The sequence below is a fragment of the Cottoperca gobio genome, chromosome 16, assembly GCF_900634415.1.
Source record: "Cottoperca gobio chromosome 16, fCotGob3.1, whole genome shotgun sequence".
Classification (NCBI taxonomy): Eukaryota; Metazoa; Chordata; class Actinopteri; order Perciformes; family Bovichtidae; genus Cottoperca; species Cottoperca gobio.
In genome coordinates, this window is record NC_041370.1 from 24362479 (window position 1) to 24388614 (window position 26136).

The following is a 26136-nucleotide window of genomic DNA, read 5'->3' on the forward strand; positions in this document are numbered from 1 at the left end:
CACTTTTCTATTGGTAAAAGATAACCATATTACCCAGATATCTGCTTATATCCAATTTACATATTTATTTTATTTTACCTATTCATGCTCATATTCAAACCCTAAAATAAAACACTGGCAGGTAAGAACAATGTTTGTTTCTTCTCTGACATAAGAAGCTAAGCCATTAAAGACCTCGGCGAATGAAGAAAACTAAAAAACTTTTCTTTGTATGTTACACTTGTATTGGTTTGGCTTATAGCTAATAGTTGACTTTGTATTCTATTGTTTCTGTATGTTGCACTTATGTTGCAGTTCAAGCTGGCTTATTTGAAGACAGTGTTCACTTATACGATTGTACATATTTGAAGCTATTGTACTAACAAGATTCTTGTTGTTCAGAGTTGTATCTCCATGATTGTTTGACAAAAGCATCAGCTAAATGAACTGTAATGTAATGTAATGTAATAAAGAGACGCCAGTGACAGAGAGAGGGAGAGAGAGGGAGGGAGAGAGGAGTCGAGACGAGGAAGAGAGGCGAGAGAGAGAGAGAGAGAGAGAGGAGAGAAGACAGAGAGAGAGACAGAGACAAAAGAGAGAGAGGGGTGAGAGAGATAGGAGACAGAAGAGAGAGGCAAGAGAGAGAGAGAGAGAGAAGAGAGTCGATATTGGGAGATACTTATCTAGAGATCTCTCTATTTCTACTCTCTCTCTCTCTTTCTCTCTCCCTCTTTATCTAGTGGCTGGAAATATATGATAGAGAGAGAGAGAGAGAGAGAGAGAGAGAGAGAGAGAGAGAAGAAAGAGCATGTCACTTATTCCCTCCATTAGCTTCATTAGTGCGGGAGGATGAGGCAGATTAAGACCGCAGCGGGTTGGATGATGATGCGATTTGGCAGGGTTATCTGTTATTTCAGGCCCGGCCATTTTGGCGCCTCTGTTTGGGCTGGTTTATAATGTGATGTGATGCCCGGGCCCTCAGGGGGCGCACTGCTGTTGCTACCAGCCTCTCTGATTAAAATCTGCTCTCACCAGCCAGCCTCAGTCTGGATGCCCTCACGCTCTCCATCCTGCACCATGTAGCTTTCACTTCCCATCCCACATGATGTTTCAGCATGGGGCTGTGGATTTTAGGAGACAAATTCAGGCCAGACACTTCACATGCCCACACCTGTACGCTATCATCTAGTGTAAAGACATTTAAAAATGACTCCATTATGCTCCAAAAAGAGTTTAGCTTTCAACATGAATCTCATGTAAAAGTACATAACTTATCAAAAGAAGACAATGGTCCCTGTCAGTTGGAAATGACTGATGCATTAACCTGTGAGAGTAATAATGCTGTTCGATCCCGTTTGTTTGCACATTAGTTGTATGTAATGCATATGTTTGGTTTGCATGGTCTGCAGTCATACATTGTTGTACATCTCATCTGAGACCATTTTCATCCAACTACATACAACAAAATGATCTTCCGCTCCTTTTTTATTTTGAGCCGTTATCCTTTGCAAGAGAACTTACAAGGAGGTCACTGGTCCCTGTCAAACAGAGACAGACTTCCCCCTGTTTGTGATGCTGACCTTCTCATATAGCTTGTGGATAAGTAAGAGTACATATGCACAAACAGCAGTCTGAATGATGAAAGTTCCACTGACTCATTAGAAATGTATCTGTGATACGTCATAAACAAAATGTGTTTCCCTGGAAACTTCATTTACAACGCTGTTTGCTTGTAAGGGGACGTCATTATTCGGAGACCAGGATGCTAACAGCTAGGGGCAAAGGAAGGTAACAAAGTCTTCTGTTACTCTTCTGAAATGTCTTGTATAACAACTGAGAAAGGATGTGGATTACACAAGAGTCTCCCTGAGGAGTCTCTCCAGATAATGAGACAAGACTTAAGCCACTAATAGGTACTTACATTAATGTCTGCTTATTGGACAATGGTATGTATTAAGGGATACACCACTGTACTCACTTTGGCCACCTTTGTCTGTCAGAGTATTTGATTTATCGACTGCTGTCAGGATGTATTATAACAAATATACCTAAAAATGTTCCTGAAATACATTACCTACCCTAGCTTAAACTCAGTACAGCCCTCCCGCTCATGCAGATATCATGTTATAAATATAGTGTATATAGTGTATAGATGTGTAAAGCTTGAGCGTCTTACTGTTCAGTTCAGTGTTGTATTGGGCCAGACACTGATTCATGGAACTCTCAATGTGGTATGATATGCTCAGTGCCTCATGGGATTTTACCACACACAGTGTCTGGAAAACTCAGTCAGCTCAAATGCCTCACCGATGACAGAGGTCAGAGGAGAACGAAAAGATGTGATGTGCACAAGGAAGTCTCTGCCCAAAGCAGTCTTTGTATGGATGAACTGCAAGAGCTACCAAAGTGGCTTGTAGTATTATCAGCTGACAGGACCAGCAAGCTGCAGTGGGTGAGTGTCCTTAAAAACTGAGGAAGTGGATGTTTCTTTGTCTAATAATACATGTTGGTTAGTGGAAAGGGATTGTTCTATGGATCATGTTAGTGCTCTCACCTAACCTACAGGGTGCAGTTTAAATAAACGCTGATTTGAAAATGTTAAGTAAATAGTCCAGTACCAACCTCTGGGTGACATCACCTACCATAAAATATTATTTCCTCTAATATCCCTGAGACCGTCACTTCCCCTTGACTGCCTCATATACAGAACTATTCATGGACCGCTTTACTTTGGAAAGAACCTTTTGTTAGCATCTTACTTCATGAACTGTTCCCTTTCTGTCACAGTGCAGCTCTGTTCTGAAGGAACATGACTCATATCTTCTAATTGTTTCAGGTCCTCTATTATCACTGCTGAAACTGCTAACTTTGTTATGTTTTTGTCTGCTGAATAACTAAAGCAGGACTTAAAGGTCTGTGGAGCGAAGTTCTTATTTGAATCTTGGGTCATACTTTTGTGAGGGAAGCTGCTCACAGAACAGGCAGCCTCGTATGACCATTTTAGCTGATTGTGCAAATGTTTAACACACACTTCCTCGTGAACAGGTGGTATTCACCAGGCTGACGTGATTCATGTGCTTGTGTAGTTAGGAAGAGATTGGTGAATCCGAAGTGGAACACTTGTACGGACAAACTTCACAAAAAGAAACAGGTTTTAGGATAAGAAGGAAGATACTCTTGCGTTAGGTCCATTGTGTCGCCCATTGAATGAAATGCATTACAGTTATTTCTTAATTATTTGCTGGCTTTCTTATTGAAAATAGATGATGCTATTGCAACAACCTATCCACAGGATTTCTACTGTGTCGTGACAATGACTTTGGTTCACAATAGAGAATATGTGATTGGAGGACGTGAAACTCAAAGGACCTGTGTGATGGTGTGTGTGATGGTGTGTGATGGTGTGTGATGCTCTGGGATGCTGTGGAGGTAGGGATGGAGATCACTGAGCACCATTTAAACACCTTGCTCAATAGGATGTATTGCAGTAGTTCCAAGACAAAACAAATAATGTATATTCAGTTATAGTGAGTTGTGCCTGTTGCATTACACAATATCATTGTATTGTTACAAAGTGTTACCCATTGAAATAGTAGCTTTTGGCAGCTTTAAACCAAAAATCATAAAATAGATATCGCCCTTCAGAAGCCCATATCAGTCAAAGCCTTTATACACCATCAACTTGCAAAGCAAACATAAAACCTTTTAGAAATAAAGGAGCAGACTGTGAGATGGGAGCAGAGCGGACTGCCTCCAGGCTCTTGTTTATTTCTGCAACTCTGCCTGCGGCTAAGATTCCAGATGGCTTTCAAACTCTTTCACTTCACAGAAATCAAATGTTTTCTCCAAAATCTTTCCCATGGCAACCACTTTTCTCTTCAACATTTGGCTCCAGTGACCACTCCTTTCATATATAAAAAAAACTCTGTTAAATTAAAAACAATTTTGCATCGGGTAGTCAAAAGGAGCAGGAGGTTACAATAGAAAAAAAGGGGCGAGAACGACAGCTCCTCACCAGTTACGCTGGAGAATTTCTGCACAATAATGTGCCTCAATAGAAGAGGAAATTGACTGTGTAAAACTGAATCATTACTATTACTGGCTTTCCTTTGTAATGACAATATGTGTCTCTCCACATGCCATCAGTGTACACGCCCCTTAAATGACAGCAGGAAATGAGTCCTGAAGATGACTGCTGGCTGCCAATGACAGTGATAGAGGGGACAACTAGAGGATGGCTGTAAGACATTAACACACAAAGCAAGGCTGGATATGAGCATTGTGTTGGGATACTTGACCGGAATCAGGACACAAAAGGCCAGAACTCACAGGGTTTGAGGCACGGCTGTGAAAATAGCAAACAACAAGATCATATCAGTTGCATGCCCGAAAAGATTATTGTTGAACAAGTAGAAACATCAATAGATAGAGGCTCTGACAGAAACCTGAACTCAGATCTGTCAAACATCTGCCGAATCAATGCATGTCAACACTTCTGATAAGTAATTACTATCCAGCATCAAAACATCAATGCTGGGTTTTTCATGGGGCATTTAGCCAATACGTGACCTAAAGACCAGCATCAATACACTTATGATGAAGAACTTAAATTTGTTGTCATTTAAAAAAAATACCATGAACTGCAACGTCCCACCCAGTGTTGAGCTGGGAATCTGCGCTGCATCGCTCTTCCTGTCATCGTTCGTTTCAAAAAGGTGCGTCCATTGGAATGGATGAGGGATCTGTCAGTGGAAGTGTTGGGGAAATGAAAGGGAAATACTGTTTGGATTTATTCTAACTGTTCTGATTTGATCTTCTAATGATACAATAATCTTCTAATGCATCCTATTAATATGCACTCAGAATATACAACTCAGTAGCATCACTTTAATCATTAATATGAGATAATCATTTATGAAACATAAATAAACATATGTTTTCATTGAAAACAATTCTCCCTATTCACTATTTATTGTCATTTTTAACTAATTTTTTCTGAACAGGTTAAAAATCAATTGCAATTTTTCCAACGTAATAATTTAATACCATAGCATATATTTACATTCTTTTCAGTTTTAAATGTTGAGACAAATAATTGTTTTGGTCATTATACATCCAGTAACCAAACAGCGTAGTTTCTACAATCTTTAAGTATCAGGCTGAATCTTTCATTCTGTTTTTTAGAAAAATGCACATATAATATCTGCAAACTCAGTGAGTGAGGATCTTCTATACACTGTCTGTAGCCTCTGAGAAGTGAAGCCATGGTACAATACCAAAAACCAAAATGCACCCAAAACATACAACATTTAATGAAGACTAGAAGAAGTTAAGGAATCATAATGTACAAAGGACTATTAAACACCACACATAACACAAAATAACAACAGCACTAACAGCTTATAACAGAGCAGCGTTACAGCCCCATCGGCCCTCCGATGAGCAGACAGGTTTTAGATTTCTGCTGCTATATTATGTCTTCTTGGACCGCATCTTCACCTCAGAGGAACAGATCTCTCACTTTTTAAATTCATTAGCTACGCCTAATAGATTTTCTTTCTTAATTATTCCTCTATTCAGTGGAGTCTTCACTCATTCTTCTCTGCCAGATTACTATGGCTGCTGATATGCTATTTCTGAATCCATTTCTCTGTAAAGCACACAGTGACAATGTCCCACTCTCCCCTCCTCAAGCATTTTTTTGTTGTCAGTTTGAAACAAGCGCCTGATTAAATAAGAACAATGATGCAAGTTTCAATTCACAAATTGGAAAAGCTAATCCTCTGTTTAAGATTTCCTGGGGGCAGGAAGATTGAAGACTCTGCAGAGGGAGCATGTTAGGAAAAATTGTGCACTAGGAATTTTCTGCAGGCGTATGCAGGCATGTGTTCCCATGATCTAGGTCACATCACTGTGTGTGTGTGTGTGTGTGTGTGTGTGTGTGTGTGTGTGTGTGTGTGTGTGTGTGTGTGTGTGTGTGTGTGTGTGTGTGTGTGTGTGTGTGTGTGACCAGTAAGCATATATGTGAGGAAAAGGCAAATAAAGGGAGAAGATAGTGCTAACTGCATGCTCTTGTGAAAATCCAACCAACGCGATTTTTCATTTGCAGTCCTTGAAATGGTGATTTATTGAGAAGGCGTAGCTGTGGGTGACATTCAAGACGAGCCTTTCTTTCAATGTCAGAGCGGCATTTCATCAGGATGAGGCTTTCTTTCAATGTCAGAGCGGCGTTTCATCAAACTAACTAATATCCACTTCCTCCGCATGCAATTAGAGAGCCTTTTAATTAGAACTGAGCTGAATGATTGCTCGTTGTCCGTCATGTGAGCAGTCCACCACCTCCATGCAGGATGAACAGCCCAAAACCCACTGAACCCAACCCAAGTGATGAAGCAAGAAGGAAATGGAGAAACTTGCACAGTTCATGAAAACATAACATGTCCTTCTGCATACATCCAGACTGGTCTCAGGATAAGATTTGGGAGAAATGTTTCCCTTCCTGCAAAGTGTTACATGATGAGATTACAGGGAACATCAATTCTAACCAAACTTGTTTTGTTGTCTACTGTAAATCAAAACTTTAGCTGTCTTTGCTTTCTTGAAAGAATAATTGATGCATTTGTATACAGAGTCTATGGTAGGTATGGTTTCAAGGTAGTAGGCCACTATGTTCACTTAATATTGGAGTTACAGTAACAACTTGTAAACAGTGTTCATGTCAATATATAAAATGCAATTACAACTGAGAAACTTTGATCAATTTAAGCCGGCAAACAAATATGGAGTCTATATCTAAAGTTTTCCATTTATTCATATGACATGAAGACACAATGTTTACATCCACATTGGTGAATCCCGGATACGGCTGTATAATATCATAACATTCACCTACTTTGCATGAGAGTTTTGAGTGACATTCAAACAAACCAACTACCGAGCAATGCCTTAGTGCAACATTATCCAGGGATACATTCTGAAATGTTGCAACCAGAAATATTGTGTGGCATGAAGCATTCCCAGGGTTTAAGGGTATAATAGCAGTGCTGTGGTAAAAGAGCACAACAAGGCAAACATGGTACTTGTACTTGTAGATGGGTTTTCATTGAGTTTCTATGAATTTACCGTTCTTACGTTTATTTATGTTCCTCAGTTTTCATCTTAATTAAAAAATGTTCAGCGGTCAATGTCCATTCAGCTTTTCCACACTGTTTTTCAAACAGCACCACATCCGAATATTCTGCTTTATTCCTGCGTTCAAACAAATTTGAATGTAACCACTGAATCTGTCATTCTTTCCTTTAAAACTGAAACACACCTCCATCTCAGTGGAGTCATAGGAAGGCTTGTTAACTCTATACTGAGAGTTTCCATCAAACTAGAAGAGCAAGCCCTTTTTTATTGGATCAAAGTCATTTATAAAAGTGTCTGTCTGCTTGCATAACTGTATGATGAAATGGAAATAATCTTATTGTATTGTTGTTCCATCCATCCATCCATCGTCTACCGCTTATTCAGGCTCGGGCCACGGGGGCAGCAGCTCCAGTAAGGAACCCCAAACTTCCCTTTTCGGGGCCACATCCTCCAGCTCCAACTGGGGGATCCTGAGGCGTTCCCAGGCCAGTGAGGAGATATAATCTCTCCACCGAGTCCTGGGTCTTCCCCGGGGTCTCCTCCCAGCTGGACGTGCCTGGAACACCTCCCTAGGGAGGCGCCCAGGTGGCATCCTTACTAGATGCCCGAACCACCTTAACTGGCTCCTTTCAACGCAAAGGAGCAGCGGCTCTACTCCGAGTCTCTAACGGATGGCTGAGCTTCTCACCCTATCTCTAAGGGAGACGCCACCCACCGGTCTGAGAAAACCCATTTTGGGCACTTGTACACGCAATCTCATTCTTATGGTCATGACCCAGCCTTCATGACCATAGGTGAGGGTAGGAATGAAGATCGCCCGGTAGATTGAGAGCTTTGCCTTCTGTCTAAGCTCTCTTTTTGTAGGTGCGGTAAGGCGAATGCAATACCGCCCCCGCTGCTCCGATTCTTCGGCCAATCAATCTCTCGCTCAATCGTCCCCTCACTTGCGAACAAGACCCTGAGGTACTTGAACTCCTTCACTTGGGGTAAAGGCTCATTCCCTGCCCAGAGTAGGCAATCCACTGGTTTCCTGCTGAGAGCCATGGCCTCAGATTTGGAGGTGCTGATCCTCATCCCAACCGCTTCACACTCGGCTGCGAACCGATCCAGTGACTGTTGAAGGTCACAGACCGATGATGCCATAAGGACCACATCATCTGCAAAGAGCAGCGATGAGATCCTCAGGCCACTGAACTGCAACCCCTCTCCTCCACGACTAGGCCTCGATATCCTGTCCATGAAAATCACAAACAGGATTGGTGATGAAGTGCAGCCCTGACGGAGTCCAACACCCACTGTGAACTAGTCCGACTTACTGCCGAGTATCCGGACACAACTCTCGCTTCGATCCGAGGTTCAACTAAATCAAATCAAATCAAATTTATTTATAGAGCCCAATTACACATTTGTCTCAGTGTGCTTTACAGACTGTACAGCATACAACACCTTCTGTCCATAGACAGACACATTGTGAAATACGTTTAGTTTTTTTTCAAACACTGGGAGGTGCATAGAACTTGAGCCTTAGCTGATCTTTTAATGCAACCGTTACTAAATGAAAATGCGGTGTCTAAAAACGCTAGTATCACATATTCTGTGCATTGTGATGAAAATTCTTTTGATTTGTGTCCCCAACACTTAATGTGGTTTCCAGAGTTTGAGCTCATTTTACAAAGTGACATGATGCTGCTCAAGATGACTACAGCGGCAGTCTCCAGAGCAGAGGGAGCTCACAGCTTCTCCCTGATGAAGCCATTTACCAGAGCTGATGGAACAGCTTCTTTCTGTCACTGCAAACTAAGCAGAAGGCAAAAGGAGGGAGGGGAAGGCAGAGCGAGAGAAACAATTATCCTAGGGGTCCTTGGGATCATAAGTAATAATTTGAGTGAAATTAAGTGGCAGGTTTAACAAGCAGGGATAATTTCACTTTTCCATTCTTCCTGGGGGAAATCTGGCCTTTAATTGAGTTAACACTTTTTGTTTGGCAAACACTCCTAAAGCAGGCCAAGACTGCCACTGTGTCTCATTACCAACATCGAGAATCGGTGTCAGCGCCCAACCATCTCCTACCATCTCTCCGTCTGGCCTGCTGCCTTCCTCCGTATCCTTTCTCTTTCTCATCCCACACACACCCTTCTTCTGGATGTTGGCTACGTCAGTAAAAACTCATGTCATTTTTTAATAATAACAATAATAATAACAATTAATACAATCAAATTGATAAAACACAATAGTGAAATAAAGAATAGCCATATAATGTTATAAAATAAGAAAACTTATATTAAATCATTCCACTTTGGTTAAGAAAACTAATTATATCTGTAGTGCAACCTATTCAAAAAGAGTAAGTGGTCTAATATATCATGACATGTCCATGACTAAATAAAATAATAATAAATAATTAAAAAGATATATTCTTTATCCCATCAATTCAACTAATTTGCTTCATCAGGACAGTTTGGGCATGGTTTGATTGACATATGATTTGATTGACAGTGGCATCACCCTCTTCAAAGCCAGTGAGAGGTGCAAGTACAAGAACAGGAATACAGACAAATGTGTGCTGGTTCAACAAATCTCATCCCTCAATGTCCTCTTTGGTGCAGCCCAGTCTAAGAATGTCGGCAGAGTGTTTGAGGCTGAAGCAAGACACAATTCCTCCTCACTTTCTCTCAGTAAAAGTGAGAACATCCCCACCGCTCTGCTGTCTGATCATTTCCCTCACAAAAAAAACATCTGTTGACAATCCCTCCCATTGAGTCCATTGTGGTCCATTACTGGAGCTACAGAGACAAGCGTGGGTGGTAGATTGTTCTTATTTGGACACCATCCACCCCCACCTCCAAACCCCATTTCAACCCCCCCACTCAGTATCCTGCAGGCTGTCTAATAATGTCCTGGAAGCCTCTGGGCTAGGGATATTGAGCAGTACAGTAGAAGAACAATGGGAGGGGTGTGTAGAGGATGAAGTGTGTGTGTGTGTGTGTGTGTGTGTGTGTGTGTGTGTGTGTGTGTGTGTGTGTGTGTGTGTGTGTGTGTGTGTGTGTGTGTGTGTGTGTGTGTGGAGGGTGGATGGTTTGAGGGGTTGTTATTGTGAAACAGAAGGAAAGCAGTTGCACCGTCACAGTGCCAGGCAGGACCCAGGATAACGGAGAACTCAATGGAGTGTTAAATGGGAAATCATCTGTTTTCAGCCACAGATTTAATGTCATTGCTGCTCTCACTCTGCTGCGCTCTGCTGTTTCATTCGCTGCTGTCTCCCCCTCCTGCGTCTCCTTACTTCTGTTTTTTGTTTTTGTCCAAATCCCCCTCTAACTCTGCACACCCAAATGTCACACTCTCCTCTCTTTGCAGTCTTCTCCAGCCTCTCTACTGGCGATCTTTTTCTCTTAGACATCTCTACTCTGTCCTCTACTTATCACGACCCTTGCAGGCCCTCAGGTTATCCCGTATTCCGTGGGCAGTTTTCCGCCTCATGTTCACAATGGGACATTTGGGTTTGCAATGACAGTCTGTGTGCCCTAACATCGTCTCTTTCTGTGAAACACTTGGAGCGTCTCTCAGTGGGATGTCTCTATTAGCAATTTGACAAGACGACCGGAGAGAACCCTCAAACTTGGAAAACAGCCCATCACCACTTCCACCTCCTCTGCCTCCGCTTCCACCCAGACACGGTCCTTTATCCCCGTCTCCCTGCCCAGATTAACTCATCCATTTACAGCCTCAGTTAATGGCTTTACTCATGAGGAAAGTCATCAAGCGTTATGGCTTTAAAAGAGGGTGAGCTGATTTAAAAACATTCCCGATTTGTGGGTTTTTTTGTATTTTTTTTACACAGTGCTGAATGAAGCAGACAGCCGTTAAGTTGGACCCTTTCTCCTGCACACAGCGCTTGAATGAGTTTGTGATTCAGCAGGAGCTGGCAGCACCATTTATCCTTTCAGTAGAGCTAATTGATCCCCCATTCTGTCCCTTTGCTTTATGGAAGTGTACATGCTCCTCTCCCCTTAAAGAAACAAGCATCACCTCTTCTATCCTCTGACAATGTTACATGGAAAGAACTCAAATAATTACTTTGTTTTTTAAGTGCTTTAATTGTCGTCTTGTTTTGTATACAATTTCCCTCGACCCGCCTCATGGATTTTTACTTCAGCTACTGATTTCTTTTCCCCGACTCTAGAAAAACATGGAACGCGTCGTGTCTGTGACATAAAACAAAGAAAAACTCACTTTTGGGATGAGTAAGTGGCAACAGTGGACATGTATTCTTGGAAATGGCTAAAGAAGATAAGGAAGGAAGAGGCAAAGAAAATATCAAGAAAGATGTTTTGTTTTTTTTATATTATTAATTGATTAATCCACTGCTGAAAATAGTCCTTCCTCCTGTTTGAGAGATTTTATTCTAAAAACTACAGTGTCCAGCTGCTTCAGGAAATGAGTCTTTCTTAAAATGAAACTATAGATATGTGCGCTTCAATAGAACCAATGGGTCCAGAGACAGAGTAAAGTCATTAAATGAGAGGCGGATTAACACATTGTTGGTTTCATGAGATATTTGAGGTAGGTCATTTAGGTTTTTTGTTATGTGTGCTGAAATACTCTTTACATCCCGACAGCAATCAATAAATATAAGCAAACAAATCCAGTATCAGTGGCTCTCGCAGGACTGTCAGTCCAATCATTTCATTTGGCCCAAACGACCTGCCATCATGCCTGCACTCTGCTAGCCTGACAGCTGTGAGTACGAACAATAGTTTGTTGTTTACGTTCACTATAATAAGTTTACTTTCATGTGGCTTTGGAGGGAGGCCTGAAGGGACGGCCTGTCAGTTTTGTCTAGTTCTGCTCGCTACTTTCATTGGAAAAGAGTTGACAACATTGAACAGGGTTTTTGGTTGGATTATGTAAAAGATCTACTCGCGTTGGTTTCTCCAATGTTGACTATCAAAACTTAAAATGTGACATTTTGCAATCTTTGAAAAAATTGTGAATAAACATGCATCAGCGATTCATTATTTCAATCATTCCAACATATTTTAATTATTGTCTCATAATACAGCATTCATTTGGGATCTGAATAGTTCCCAGCTGAGATATCATTACTGTGATCACACTTTCTCTGCATGACTGAAATGTGCCTAAATAAAATCTTAAAACATGTGTTTTCTGAATGTGTATTTAGCAGCTGAGTATCTTGTGTGGGTTGGACTCGACTTGGCTTTGAGAATCTCTTTTAGGGATTGGAATTTAATTGGATGTTTTTAACATTTAAACAGCATTAAACTGATTCCATACAAATGAGGATTGACCATGTGTTTAGTCATGCATCTACTGTATGAAAGGTTTATAATATTTTCCGCTCAGTTTTTACAATCTGAATCAGCAATTAGAAATGACAACGATGAATGGGTATTCAATTTATATTTATTTGTTGGCTTTCAAACCTTTGCTTGCAAGACAAATGTAATAATCTGAATGAATTGTGAGTCACAAAGATCCTTTACCCTTTTTGTGCTGAGGACGCGTCAGCTGTAAAGTCCTGTATGTGCAGTCAGTACCAACAAAGGCAGAGTGAATAACACATAGTTAATCTACTTAATTGATCGCAGTTGTTCACAGGAGCTATGGAGAACAACATATGCAGGGAGTTGCCAATACATTAAGTGCATCTCATGAAAACGACTACACTCCAACTCAATCTGAAGTATAATAGTGTCGACAAAACAAACATTGCATGTCTCAATGTTGTGCTCAGTGAGTCTAATGAGACCATGTCCACTCTAATGCAGATACACTTGAATAGAAAAACTAAATCAGCTTTTGTTTCTGCCTGATAAAACCTTCGATCCACAGTAACCGCAGTGTATACTAGTACACCTTTCCAATTCAGCTTTTTTTAAATGTAATGTTAAAGGATAGGATGTTTTTTTGCTGAACAAACCCCATGAAAATACCCAAACCAAAAATGTGTTCGTATGCCTCTCAATACTTTGTGACTTCTCTCCCCTGTCTCTGGCTCTCAGCTCTAAGAACCATTGGATCCTTTTATACACGGGAATATTTTATAAACAGCCAAACATTTACAGTTTCATTTCTAAAAATTCATTGATAAATGAAAATTAATTTCATATTACTCAAACAAGAAAAGCACATTCGTTGGGTACTATTTTCAGCCGTGGATTAATCCACATTTGATGCTGCAGTGAGTAGTTCTGGCAGCAGGACAGTGTGTGTGGGGGTGAGGGAACATGTCACCCAGTGCAATGGTGTGGCTCATTATGTGTGTTTTTAATAATTTGTCTACAAAAAGGCAGATATACTGGAGCTCTTTCTGTCATCTCTTATTTCTTTTCTGTAAACATAGTTATTCACACACTGCAGGTGTTGTCAGTTCTACAGTGTACAGTGTTTTGATAGAGGCTCTTAATGCAGCAGCTAAAGAATAACTGTTACAGGTAGCATTTATGCCTTTCAATAATTCACCATTTTAGAGAAGCATTCACATCCATTACGTGAGTAAAAGAAGGAATAACACAGTCTAAAAATTACATTGCAAGTAATAGTCCTGCATTCATATCTTACCTAAGTAATAGTATGTAATTATTGGTAGCAAATTGTACCTAAATTATGAAAAATAAAAGCATACAATATGGCGATGCAGCAATTTACTGTTCTAGCAGACCGGAGTGAATGTAACTTTAATTACTTTATATGCAGTTGAGTAGTTTAAGCAGTAAGCCTGTATCATCACTTATACAATGATCATATCTGTTGTGTGTATGTAAAGTAACCAGTAACTATGGCTGCCAGATACATGTAGCTGTAAAAAGTACAAGACTTGTTCCTGATAACTGTGTTGACAAACACCTTTCAACCCTTCTATTGTATGCAGTTGTCTGGTAGCAGACACAGATAGGGATGTCACCTCCACTTCTCCAGACTGTAAGGTTTTAGTCATTAAACTATACATCCCATCTGATTATAATGCAAGAAACTCTATATTATAGATTAATAATCATATGCAAATTAGGTCTGAAAACTAATGCTGGCTAGAAAGTACCTACGCAGCACTATACAGTTTCTCCTCTGCAGAACGTTGACTACATTTTTTCACCAATCAAATCTCAGAGTAAGATTTTCAGACTGGAAAACATCCACTTTCACATACCAGCAGTCCAACTATCCGTGCTTCCACTGTCAGTAAACGTGCGCTCAGTGTGATGGCTCGCTCGAGAGCTCAACACATAAATCAGGCGGTGTATTATTCAACAGGCAATGCAGCAGCATACTTGGCTAGATAAAAACTGTGAATTAGAATTGGTGATCACAGACCATAATAACACCTCACAGTGACCTTGCTTATTGTGTATCCAGTTGATAGAAGCTCCACATGGTCCAGCTGCAGTCCCTGAGGCTAGAGACTGAGGAAACAGCTATGTATCTGCTTAAAGAGCCTCAGTGAACCTGTGAGGGAGCCCTTTGATAAGAGTCTCTCACAGTGTACGGATGAATAGTGTGAAAAGGGAACATGTCAGCAGAATACTTTGGTTGCTTGAAGTCTTTTTTTGAGGTAAGAAAGCAGCAGCCCTGGGGCCTTGAGTTTGAGCTTCCTTTGTGTTTTAAGTATGTCTGAACATCTTCAGGCCTGAGTCTGACTCATCCACACTGTTTGATCTCTCTGCTGGCAATGCACCACAACCTGGGTCATAATGAGCAGTACTGATGGGGTACTGATGACTCAATGGGGACTATGTTATTAACTGGATCAGGAAACTTTAGTTTTGCTTCTCTGATAAATCCACTGACCAGTGTATTTACACATCCTGTCCTCAGCCAGGACACAGAGAAGGACATTGGACTGTACCATCGAAGTACCGTTTTCTCTGCTGTGCAAAGTGACTCTGTAGAGCTCATGACTTTATCCCAGTTTCTGTTTCTAACCATTCAAGGCTCAGTTACGTGCTTTCTGCTTGAAGAGGACACTAAAATAAAGATGATACAATATAGTAAGAAAGAATATTCCACTTCAATCTTGGTTTTGTTGCATTTTGTTGTAGAAAAGTTCATTTTTGCTTCAGACTTTGCAAAGTCGGGTAGTAAATGTCCCAGGACACAAAATCCCTGAAACCAGCGCTGCTATCTTTCTCTGACTCTTCTAATAGTAAATCCACATTTTCACAGAGGGACCGACAGTATTGTGTGATCATGTTATCTCACCGTTTATGAGACAAATGTATTAACTGTAAAAAATGACAGTATTGTTTTTTGCCAAAATTAGACAAAAAGCATGGCTAGCCCTTACTTAGTTTTCAATAGTTGCATTGTAGCGTTCTTTTCAGTTTGTTAATCATGCAGAATAATCTTCAAAAGATTTGTAAACTTTAACTTAATACCCAGTAATAGAGAACTGAATGTATAATGTGTCCAGCTGCAGCACTCCAACACGCTGTAAGGCTGTGCTGAGTATGTGCTACACTGCTTTGCCACAGCCCATTTGATTATGGTTTGTGCGCTGATGTCTATCAAACCTGTCTGTCTCTTTCTGCTGTGAGAGTCCACTGCAGAATGCTGTGAGAGACAAAGAAAAACACCAAGAGTGTTGTATTTGATCTCGCTCAAAGCAACACAAATGAGTTTTAAGTCTTTAAGCGTAGCTTTGCTAATTAAAAAGCCTCCTACTCTGTCAAGCATACTAATGCCCAAGCCTTGAATGGACTGTAGACGTGACTATGAGCAGAGCTCTACCATATTGCTTTAGTAGCAGAATCCACTGTCCCGTGACTAAGACACACTGTCAGGAGAACTAATAGTCTTAACACTCAAGTGAATCTGATGAGTTTTTCCCAGCAAGAAGATAATGAGCAGAGAAAGGAATCTGCTACAAGGACCCTCGGAACGTCTGCAGACTTTCTCAGCCTCGGCAGGATCAGGACGTTGGCAGTGTGTGAACTGTTTAGAATTAGCTGCAGGCTTTAATATGGCGAGTCTGCTGGAATCTGAATCATAGTGAAACAATACACTGTTCGTCTGTACAGAGGCAACAGAAATGCAGCCAACAGTGACCGAAAGCAAGAGTACACACGGTGTCCAGCAGACATTCATCAGGTCCCCATGCTGAAGGTTAGTCCATCCAGTCTGCATCTAGCAGGCACAAAACCTTCTGTCAATATGAGAACTGAACTTATTTCTTAAATTAATTTCTCTTCTTAACAATCATGTCACCCCCACCACCACTCCTCCACCCTCTCCTCCACTGTGAGTCAGTAACCTCTGGTCCACAGCATGTATCTCGGCAAACAATGTAACAAATTGGCAATGGCAATGACAAAGACAGTAAGGTATGTCACTCCCATAAACACTCTAAAGAAGAAGTCAAAAGATGAGTCCACTGGCCATAAAATCACTTTTTCTCAACAGATATTTCATATTCAATTATAAGCCAAGAGTAGCACAATATGGGTCTAACAGTGGTGCACATGTAGAGCAGCCATAGTGCTGTTTGTGGAAGAGCATAATTTGTGTTTTTTGGCAAAGCTCAAAGCAGAGGTCAGTGCGCTCATGTTTGCCTCAAACACTCCTACTGATGGAGCAATAATAAAGGCACATACACTCCCTGATTTGACTTTAGTACTGACACTTGTAATGTACTCAGCTCACTGCTGATGTGTTGTTTTGAGTTTTAAATTATTCATTGTAAACTGAGATTTGGAAATTGAAGGACATAGAACATATTGCTGTGTATATTTAACGTTGTTGTACAGTTCTTAGCAGCTTTAACTCACTTTAAATGTCCTCATGCAGCGTACAACATTCTGCTTCTTTTCTCCAGGATTAATGAATGAATCAGGTGTAAAACCAAATATAGAACCAGGTTTTTAAAATGCTGTTCCTATCATTGCTTTTAGCTCAACAGAGAGCAGCATAATACACTGGCCACAGCATGTGGATAAAAAAAAGCTGCATACTGACCTAAAAGAATGCAAGTTTCTTGGGAAAAAATAACCCTGAATATGTCTTTTTAAACACAGCATTAATATTTTCTGAGCAGTTCAGTGACAGTGCCATGAACACATTATTAACTAGAAGGACACTCAGAGAGGGCAGATCTTAGCCATCTCTCAATGCTATAACAAGTGAAAGATTATTTGTGTATCTGCTACAACCTTCCACCAAGTTCCTTGAGAAATTGTGGAACAGTGGTTGATCCGTTCCCCTGATGACAAACCTCCTTGGCGGAGTAATTAATGGCAGACTTTACGAAGGAGGTCATACTTTAAATTCCATCATCATGCAGCTGTCCGGCACGGTTACGCCATCTTGATGCAGCGTTCTCATGTCCGTGCTAGTCACAGCTGAATGCTCTGCACATTGCAGATGTTATTAAGCAACAACTTGCATACTTAAGGTTTTATTCCAAGGTTAGCAAAGATTAATAGTGCGTTTAATTATTAATTCAAAGTTTATTTTTCCCAAAATATTAATGAACATCTAGGAAAACTATTTTAATATTCAATCACGACCCTGAACAAATAGAAAAAGACACTTCATCCCTCCCTGTTAATACTGTTCTTGTCAATTGTTTTGTTCTTGTCAACTTCAGTTTGAACAGTTGTGGTACTATCTTATCTGCTCTTAGCTTAGCTTAGGGAACTTGAACTTTGTATTTTTACACTTTTATTTTACATATTAAAGACATATGAAATGAAAATATACTCGAAAACAATAATCTGAGCTGTCCCTTCTTGAACAGAGCAGCTTTATCAGCTGAGGAGACTGAGGTCTTCTGGAGTGCAGGGCACTCCTTAAGACCTTCAGTGACTCTGTGATGGCATCAGCTATTTTTTATGGAGTGGTCTGCTGGGGCAGCAGCATCTCGACTGCTGACAGGAAGAGACTGAACAGCCTGGTTAAGAAGGCCAGCTCTGTACTGGGGAGCCCTCTGGACACTGTGGAGGTGGTGGGAGACAGGAGAATGAAGCTGTCCTCTCTATTGGACATGTCCCACCCTCTCCAGGACACTTTGTCCACACTGCGGGTGAGCGACAGGCTGCTTCACCCGCGGTGTCTCACGGAGAGATACCGTAGGTCCTTTCTCCCTGCAGCGGTCAGACTGTACAATCACCACGGCCCCTGGTAGACCACCACACCAACAACACACTGTTACACCACTGTGTGCAATTATCACTGTCATGTGCTTTATTCACTTTTACAAATCTGTATCAATGACTGTGTACTTATAATACTGTTACTGTATTTTATTCTATTTAATTGTGTACTCGCCACTTTTGCTTTTGCTGTAACAATGTAAAGTTCCCCGTCGTGGGACTAATAAAGGATTTCTGATTTCTGAACACACAAATTGATTATACTGCACGAGTTGTGCAAAAAATTATAAAGGGATGTTTTAATTTTTATTTTTTGGATTCTTTGTTCACCATGGAGGCGAGAAAAAACACAAAGTGTCCTTCAAGAGTTCAAGGAAACACGGGGTGAGTAATTGATATATAAACGGTCATTTTGTGGGTAAATTATTCCTTTAAACATACACCCATAATTGCCAAATGTTTCCCCACGTCAGTAAACTTTGAAACATCTATGCTGGACTGTGGTTGGGTACTCACTCTGGGATTGTATCTTTCTATGTATGTTGACCTTCAGCTACAACTGATAGTATTTTGGTTGTTTATGTTCTATTCACGTACTTTTAACGTCAATTGCAACTGAATTCTTTACCTTTAAGACCTCAAGGATCTCTCCTCTTTCAGCGTGGACGTCACTACAACATCACCTCAGACTCCCACTCCCAAAGACTTACACACAAACAAAGACGGAAAGTACTCCAGCTGCTTCTATTAGCATTTTCCCTCCCTCACGCTAGTGTTCACAGTCAAATTCATCCAGACCCCGCAATAATATTGAATCCATTGTTTTAAGGCTCAGAATGAAAATGTAACCTTGTACTGCCTCTTTAACTGACAGCATGGCAACAAAGGCAGAGCAGCCACTCCAACAGGCCTGCTGAAAACAAGGAGCTCAGCTGAAGCCCTGTTTGAATGCTCTGTAATCTGCAGCCCACTCCTGAAACCCTGACATGCTGCCTCACAAACTGCAGGAATAAAAAAAACAGATCCTGTTATTTAAATAAATGAAAGAATGCAAAAAAAAAGGAAAACTTCAACCCGCTCAAGTCAGAACTGTAGAGAGCAAATTGTCTCCGACAAATCCTCAGGGCTCACAAAGGACCCCGGGATACACTGAGTGGCTCTCTGGGTGAACTCACCGGAGTCACTGCTCCTCAGCCTCCCCGGCACTGCCAAGAACCACCAGCCCTTGCCCAAGTAACGCCAGCTGCCGGAATAATGTACTAGCAACATGTCACACCCAAATTCCTTTCCTAACATTTGGACAATACCAGAGCCAGACCCAAGTCTGTGAGCCAGAGAGGGGGGAGACAGAGAGATGGCTTGATTCTCACAGAGAAGCAGATGGAATAAACTAAGCTGAGAAGAGCCCCATCTAAGAGGCGAAGAAGGGCACGGTCCAACAGCATCATCCCAGGGCCGCTGCCAAAATGTGGAATAACCAAATATTAGCCTCCTCCTAAAACTCCTTCAAACTGCTCAAACTCCAGACAAAGGCTTTGGATGCCTTTCAAAGCCGCAGCACCAGCCTCATCAGGGCATATCCCATAATGCAACACAAAAGCTGTGCATCTTGGAAAACAGTGAGGTCATTGAGTGGAGCATGATCTGGCTAATAAACAGGCAGTTCGCTGGTCTGTGCTGGCTTTGTATACGGCAGTGTACTTTGACAGGTCTGGCAGCCCCCACTGTCCCAGAGCTGAACTCTGCCAAGGGTCAGCAGCTACAAACCCTCCCAACCCAAAACCAACCTGCACCCCCGCTGACTCACTCGCCTCTGAAACCAGTCCAGGCAATGTTTCCCAGCCTGTTCTGCCACTCAGGGAGGTTTCCAGTGAGAAGCGTGACTGACAGGTTGGAAGAGGAACATGCAGGACAAAGACTGAAAACCCGTCCCTCAATCCCTGCACCAGCCTCGTCTTATTCCAGTAAATCATCTCTTTTTCTGCCAATAAATTGCTCTTTAACAATTGATCGCTTCATGAGCACTGCCAGAATAAAACACAAGAAATAGTGAAAACACGTTACAGCCAAATATCCTGCAGACTATGGCTCTACTTAAAGTGGCTATAGATAACATTTGTGATCTCCCTTTCACAATAAAATCACATGAAATCAGAATATTACAGTACAATTGAAATAAACACTGTGCTCATTTTAAGCATAAACCAGTGACCAACTTTAGCAAATCATGTGTCCGGGCGAGTTCACCTATATATTATAAAGATGCCTTAAAATATTGCTCTTGCTAAAAGACACTATTGTTAATAGCTTGTGAATACTATTTAGGATTTTGTCTACTCTGCTACTCTATTACATAAAATGACTTTCCAGATTTTGTAATCACTCCTTATGTGACTATCCTCTCAGAGATTCTGATTATCTCATTATTAAGAGAACATTTTGACAAATGTCTATTAAAACAAGAACTATTCTCTGGAGCTGTCAGCCACATCTCATGGCCTTCATCAGTAAATGGAGTTTGCTCGCTTGTCATGGAGATCATTTAGTTGTGATCACATGACATAAGTATGACTTGTTTTATTCCTTTTCTGCCAAGACAGACAGTAGAAAGCTAAATGGAGAGGATTAGTCAATATTAGTTATGTTATGAATGGTCTACAATACTTGATAAGAATGAATTAATACATGTACAATAAAGGGTGTACATATAAGAAATTGTGAGTAGGTGTATTGGCAGACACACACATTGTTGACTATTTAATAACATATTTCTCATATTACTCATCCTCTCCTTTCACGGTGTCCACATGTCCACATATGCCTGTTTGAGTGATGCTCAGATAATATGAATCCTGGAATATGTCTGATGTTTGTGTGACATTTCTCATAACTCTGTTTGGATCAGACTTTAAATGATATCTGTCAAAAAGGAAATAGCTGTCTCCCACTGCCCCATTTAAATGTACCCACAGGTATAGCATATTTATGGTAATATGGGAACATAAATGATTCCGCAGCATTACAGGCCCTGAATACCAACTGTGTTTTCGAGATGCAACAAACAAAGAGATGACCTTGATGACGAAAGGGTCAGCCCGTTTGCCCGGACGAGGGTCAAAGGTAACGTCCACGGCTTTCAGACTTATGACAAAGAGATAAATGAAGAAATTACAGTCATGCCTGAGTGTTCTTTTGAACCTGTTTCAATTTAGCAGGGCACACAATGAATCAGACAGCAGTTTAAGCAATTAACAAGGACAGACATTATGGTAATGAGAGCGTGAAGCTTGTAAGGTCACTCTCGTCGTGCATGTTAAGCCACGACTCAGGGCAGGGATTCTCCTCCGCCAGATTAATTGGAGGCAGCATAAAGGAATAAGGCGCAGTATTAATTTACCTGCTTTGTCACACATCAACATGTTCTGGGGAAAAGGAAACAGCTCTCTCAACCAGATTTCATAGGTTCACTTAAACATCTTCATGATACTAGATGCAGTTTGGAGCTTTTGGGAGAAAAAGTGCAGCTGGATATTCTGATCAGGCAGGTAAGCAAAATGAAACTTAAAAACACAAGTGAAAGAATAAACATTTGGGAAGATGTCGTAATAGCCAACAACAGAGACATCTTATGGTGTTCAATACTGTGGGACATGGTATAAAAAAGGGAGTGGTGAATGAGTCATTTCAGACACAGCCATAGTTATTAATGTGCTCCACCTTAATAGTTAATTTAATGTGTCTGGACCTTCCATTCTTGCCGTATGACTTATTAAGAAATAAATCATCTCTTTTTTTTGGGGAGCAGTTTATGTAAAAGTGAATGATGCAACACGTCTATGTATGTTATGTTAGTATGATAGCTTCCTCCATTTTGGAGTTCTGTTTATTTAAAGGTAGAAAAACACGTTCCTAACATTGAGTGCCTCCCATTCCTCCCCTCCTCACCCCTTGATGTACACTATGTAGGCTGCGAGACCATTTGCCCTTTGGGGACAAATAAATGAAAATACTTTAGTCCTTCTTATTGTCAATACTTATTAACACTATTTAGTTTGATATAGTTTCCCGTATAACATCATGATGGTCCATTTGAGAATGTATTAGCAGTCAGGTAAAAGTCTTTTGAAACGTGCCAGCAGTACAAGGAGCAAAAAAGGGTATCTTCATAAATCCATGATCACAAAAAATAAAGAAATCATCTCTGTGTGAAGTAGTAGGTTTAGGACAAACCTGGTCAAATGCTGGTTTGATCAAGACTGTTGACTAACACACTGATGTAACAGTTGAGCAGCCTCGTCCATCTCTGACAGATAGATAGATAGATAGATGGATGGATGGATGGATGGATAGATAGATAGATAGATAGATAGATAGATAGATAGATAGATAGATAGATAGATAGATAGATAGATAGATAGATAGATAGATAGATAGATAGATAGATACTTTATTCAGGACAGACATCTTCCAATGCATTGGCTATTCATTATAGAACTATAATGCCATTTCAGAGGTTTTTCCAGCTGCCAAGAACACATTTTGATGGAAAACAGAAACTTCTAAATGTTTGCAATAAATCCAAACTGTGCAGTTACTTTGAGTCCAAACACATTATTGTTATTGTGCAAAGCCATACTGTTCAAACGACAATTTCAATCCCTAAATGTGAAACAATGACGCTAAATGGAGAAGCGATGTGAGAAAGTCGCTGGACTGCTCACTCAGTGTAATCTGTCATGATCTGCGAGTTCATAAGTTACAGCACATCAGCAGTTCACTACTTAAGCACACAAAACCGTAAATACAGCACACAAATTAAGCCGTTAATCAAACCTTTACGGAACCTTTCACCATGTCAATATGCATTAGCTGCTGACTGATTGCCATTTGTCTAATTAATCAATCCCCACCTTCAAACTCATGCCATTAATTCACTGATGAGCAGGGTCACAGCACACTCCTTGCACACATAAATCTTCTTCTGTCGCTGATCCAAAAATACCCACCCAGCACTGCTCGCCTGATGACTCTCTACAGCACATAATGGAGTTAAAGAGGTGAATATAAACACAAAGATGATGAGACAGATCTTTTATTTCCCCTTGTTTTTTCTTTATGAGGACTGAAGACTCCATGTATCTTGTACTGGAAGCTATAAAGGCACTCTCTGAGCTTTTTGTGTTTTGAAAAGGTACAGTTATTACACACACAGTCCATTTCAGGTCTCAAGTGGGAAACAGTATTGATTGAGCCACAAATCCAACAAAAGGGGCTTATACTGAGTAACACCCACTCTCCGACATCAATCCAGAAATATGACTCAGCAAGATCTCGCTGTTTCAGAAAAAAAGGGAATCTGTTACTCCCCAGAGGTAAGCCACTGTTTTCAATCAGCAGCCAACATGTTGCCGCTGCCGCCGCCAGTGCTTTCCAACTGGAATCAGACCAAGCGGCTACATCGGCCTGACGTTTAACACCTTAACAGTCGATCTGGGAATAAAACACAAGGACTCTGATTTCACTTCTGCCTTCCCTTCACCCACTGTCTGTCCCTCTTCTTTTTCTCTTTTTCATTCATCCCCTATTACTCTCTTTTCCTTTCCATTCCTTGTCTCTTGTGGGTTGACGCGTTTTGGCAAGGTTCCCAGATAAGAGAGTGGTATGAAAGCAGCATGGAGGAACAGTTATTACAGGCAGTGTGCTCTGATCAGAGACGTTTCAGATCACAGTGACAGAGATTCTTCTTATCACACCCGGGGCACCAAGGTTTTCCTTTTGACTCCCTCAGGACGACTGGCAAGTTACAGGAAGAGATGCCACAGCACATCGTTGTAACAGGTCTATCATGTCCAGAACAACGCTGTGTATCTTAAGTGACTTTATGTCTGTAAAAACCCGGCAAGAAGCGAAATAAAAGTGGAGAAACACACTCGAATTTCATAAAGTTTTGGTTTGGCTGTCTCATTGATCAACTGTGGTAAGAACTGCATGTGATGTATATCACTAGCAGTGTTTCAGTGGGCTTTGCTGGCCTGCTTCAGCAAGGTTCTGATCCAAGGACACTGACAGCAGAGAAAAGATGCTTTTCTATTTCTACAAATCCATAAATCTATATTTCCTGAATAGTAGAAGGAAAACTTTAGCCTTCCCCTTCCTGCTTCACATATTGTGCCAAAGAAGTATCACATCATCAAATGTTCATGCTATAGCAATGGATATAGATATAGGCATTGATTAACATTCACAAGGGAATTTAGTTTTTAATAAAGATGAGAAAATAGCAGTACGTGAGTCATCATAAGGAACCTTCACTCGTGTGTCTGAAGTACGTCTACCAGTAGCATTGAGGTGGCCAACAGCTGCAAAAGAGCTGGAATGTGACATTAATGGTAAGTTACTGTAAGGTAAGATGCCTTGTTGTTGTCCTGTTTCAAGCTGCTGTCATTATTTGTGATATATGTGATCTGGCTGCAGTTTCTATGACTAACTCTTGTAACAACCAATTGCTTTGTGACCTCCTGAACACCTGCTAAGATGAATGAACCCATGAGGCGCCCTGAAGCGCAATAGGACGTGCCGTCAGTAACTGCAACATACTTCCCATGCATTGCGTTTGATGCAGCCACCAAATCTGTCCAATGACCAAATAATTTGTCAGTTTACACCTCTTGGTTAATTTATGATAAGTTGGCGTGAACATGAAGATGGACCAGAACTCAAAGGCCACAATGGGTTGTTTTTTTTCTTTGGTCCAGAACGAATGAACCAAACCTTTCACTACTCATTTGTTTTTAAAAGAGAGACTCACGGTCATGAAGCCGTCCAGTAGACCAGAGTCAGGTTTGGGTGGAGCCTGCAGTCTCTCCATCGACCATTTCTCGATGATGGAGGCTACCTGGCTGTTCTCAGTGTTGAGAATCCTGAAGCCCGTCATGTTCACACCACTGTATCGGTAAGGCTCCACATCCAGCGCAAACAGATCCTGAGAAGAAGGGAAATACTAATTAGAGATAGGAGAGACAGCCCTGCAGTTGAAAACTGTTGAGAAAAAGCTAAAACCCAAAACCCCACAAAGTCATACAGTCATAGTGTCTTAGTGACGAGCGTCTCGGCTTAGAAGAAACCCAATGACACCTCAATGATAAAAACCGCTTTGTGGCTTTTCATAAATATTGCAACCCTGTCTCCAATAAATGTTCCAGTACAACTAAACTGCATTCTCAGTTTTGTCTTATAATGAAACAAAACAAAAAAAAGGGAACAAAAGTACTCGTTTAGGTTTAGGAAACAAAGGTCCTTGGTTACTTTTAGATAAAAGATCATGGTTTGTCTTAAAATACTATAACTATAAATAATAACTAGATTGATTGAAATGTTCAATGCAATCTGAAAACTAAAAGACAACAGAGAAAACAATTGGACTAAAAGTAATAAAGTTTACTAAAAATGTTTTACTTTTAGTTGACTAAAACTGGACTTAATGTTTCGAGTTGTCGTTGATTAAAACTAAATTAAAACAAAATTAAAACTATGAAGCTTTTGAGTTTTAAGATTAAGACTAAATCTAAAATAGCTGCCAATATCGACACTGCAAAACACTCAACATAAGGTAAGTGAAGAGAAAAGAAAGAATCTGGCAGGAACATGGCTGCCATATGTGGCCTCAGTATGGCTGCTTTGTTCAGTCTGCTGGGAGAATTAGGCTGTCAGCACTGGACTCTGACTGCCAAACTCTACAGTGAGAAATGACAACTACTACTGTACCTCCCCGGCCTCATTCATGTTTGTATTTTACTTTTACTTTTCCTGAAAACACATGAAAATGATCCGTTTCAGCCGCCATGATTAAAAGAACAGACATTTGAAAACGGAATTATTCCGTTTTCAAAGGAGCTTGACATTAAAAAAGTAAAGGACAGGG

At 40.7% G+C, this 26136-nt stretch overlaps 1 protein-coding gene across 2 annotated transcripts in view; it reads right to left on the minus strand.

The window, feature by feature from the left end:
- Nucleotides 1-26136, minus strand: part of grik2 (glutamate receptor, ionotropic, kainate 2) — a 204499-nt gene that overhangs the window by 87332 nt on the left and 91031 nt on the right. For both annotated transcript variants that reach the window (XM_029451364.1, XM_029451365.1), the window contains exon 7: nt 25024-25197. In XM_029451364.1, the coding sequence (XP_029307224.1) occupies nt 25024-25197 (174 nt within the window). The remainder of the gene's footprint in view (nt 1-25023; nt 25198-26136) is intronic.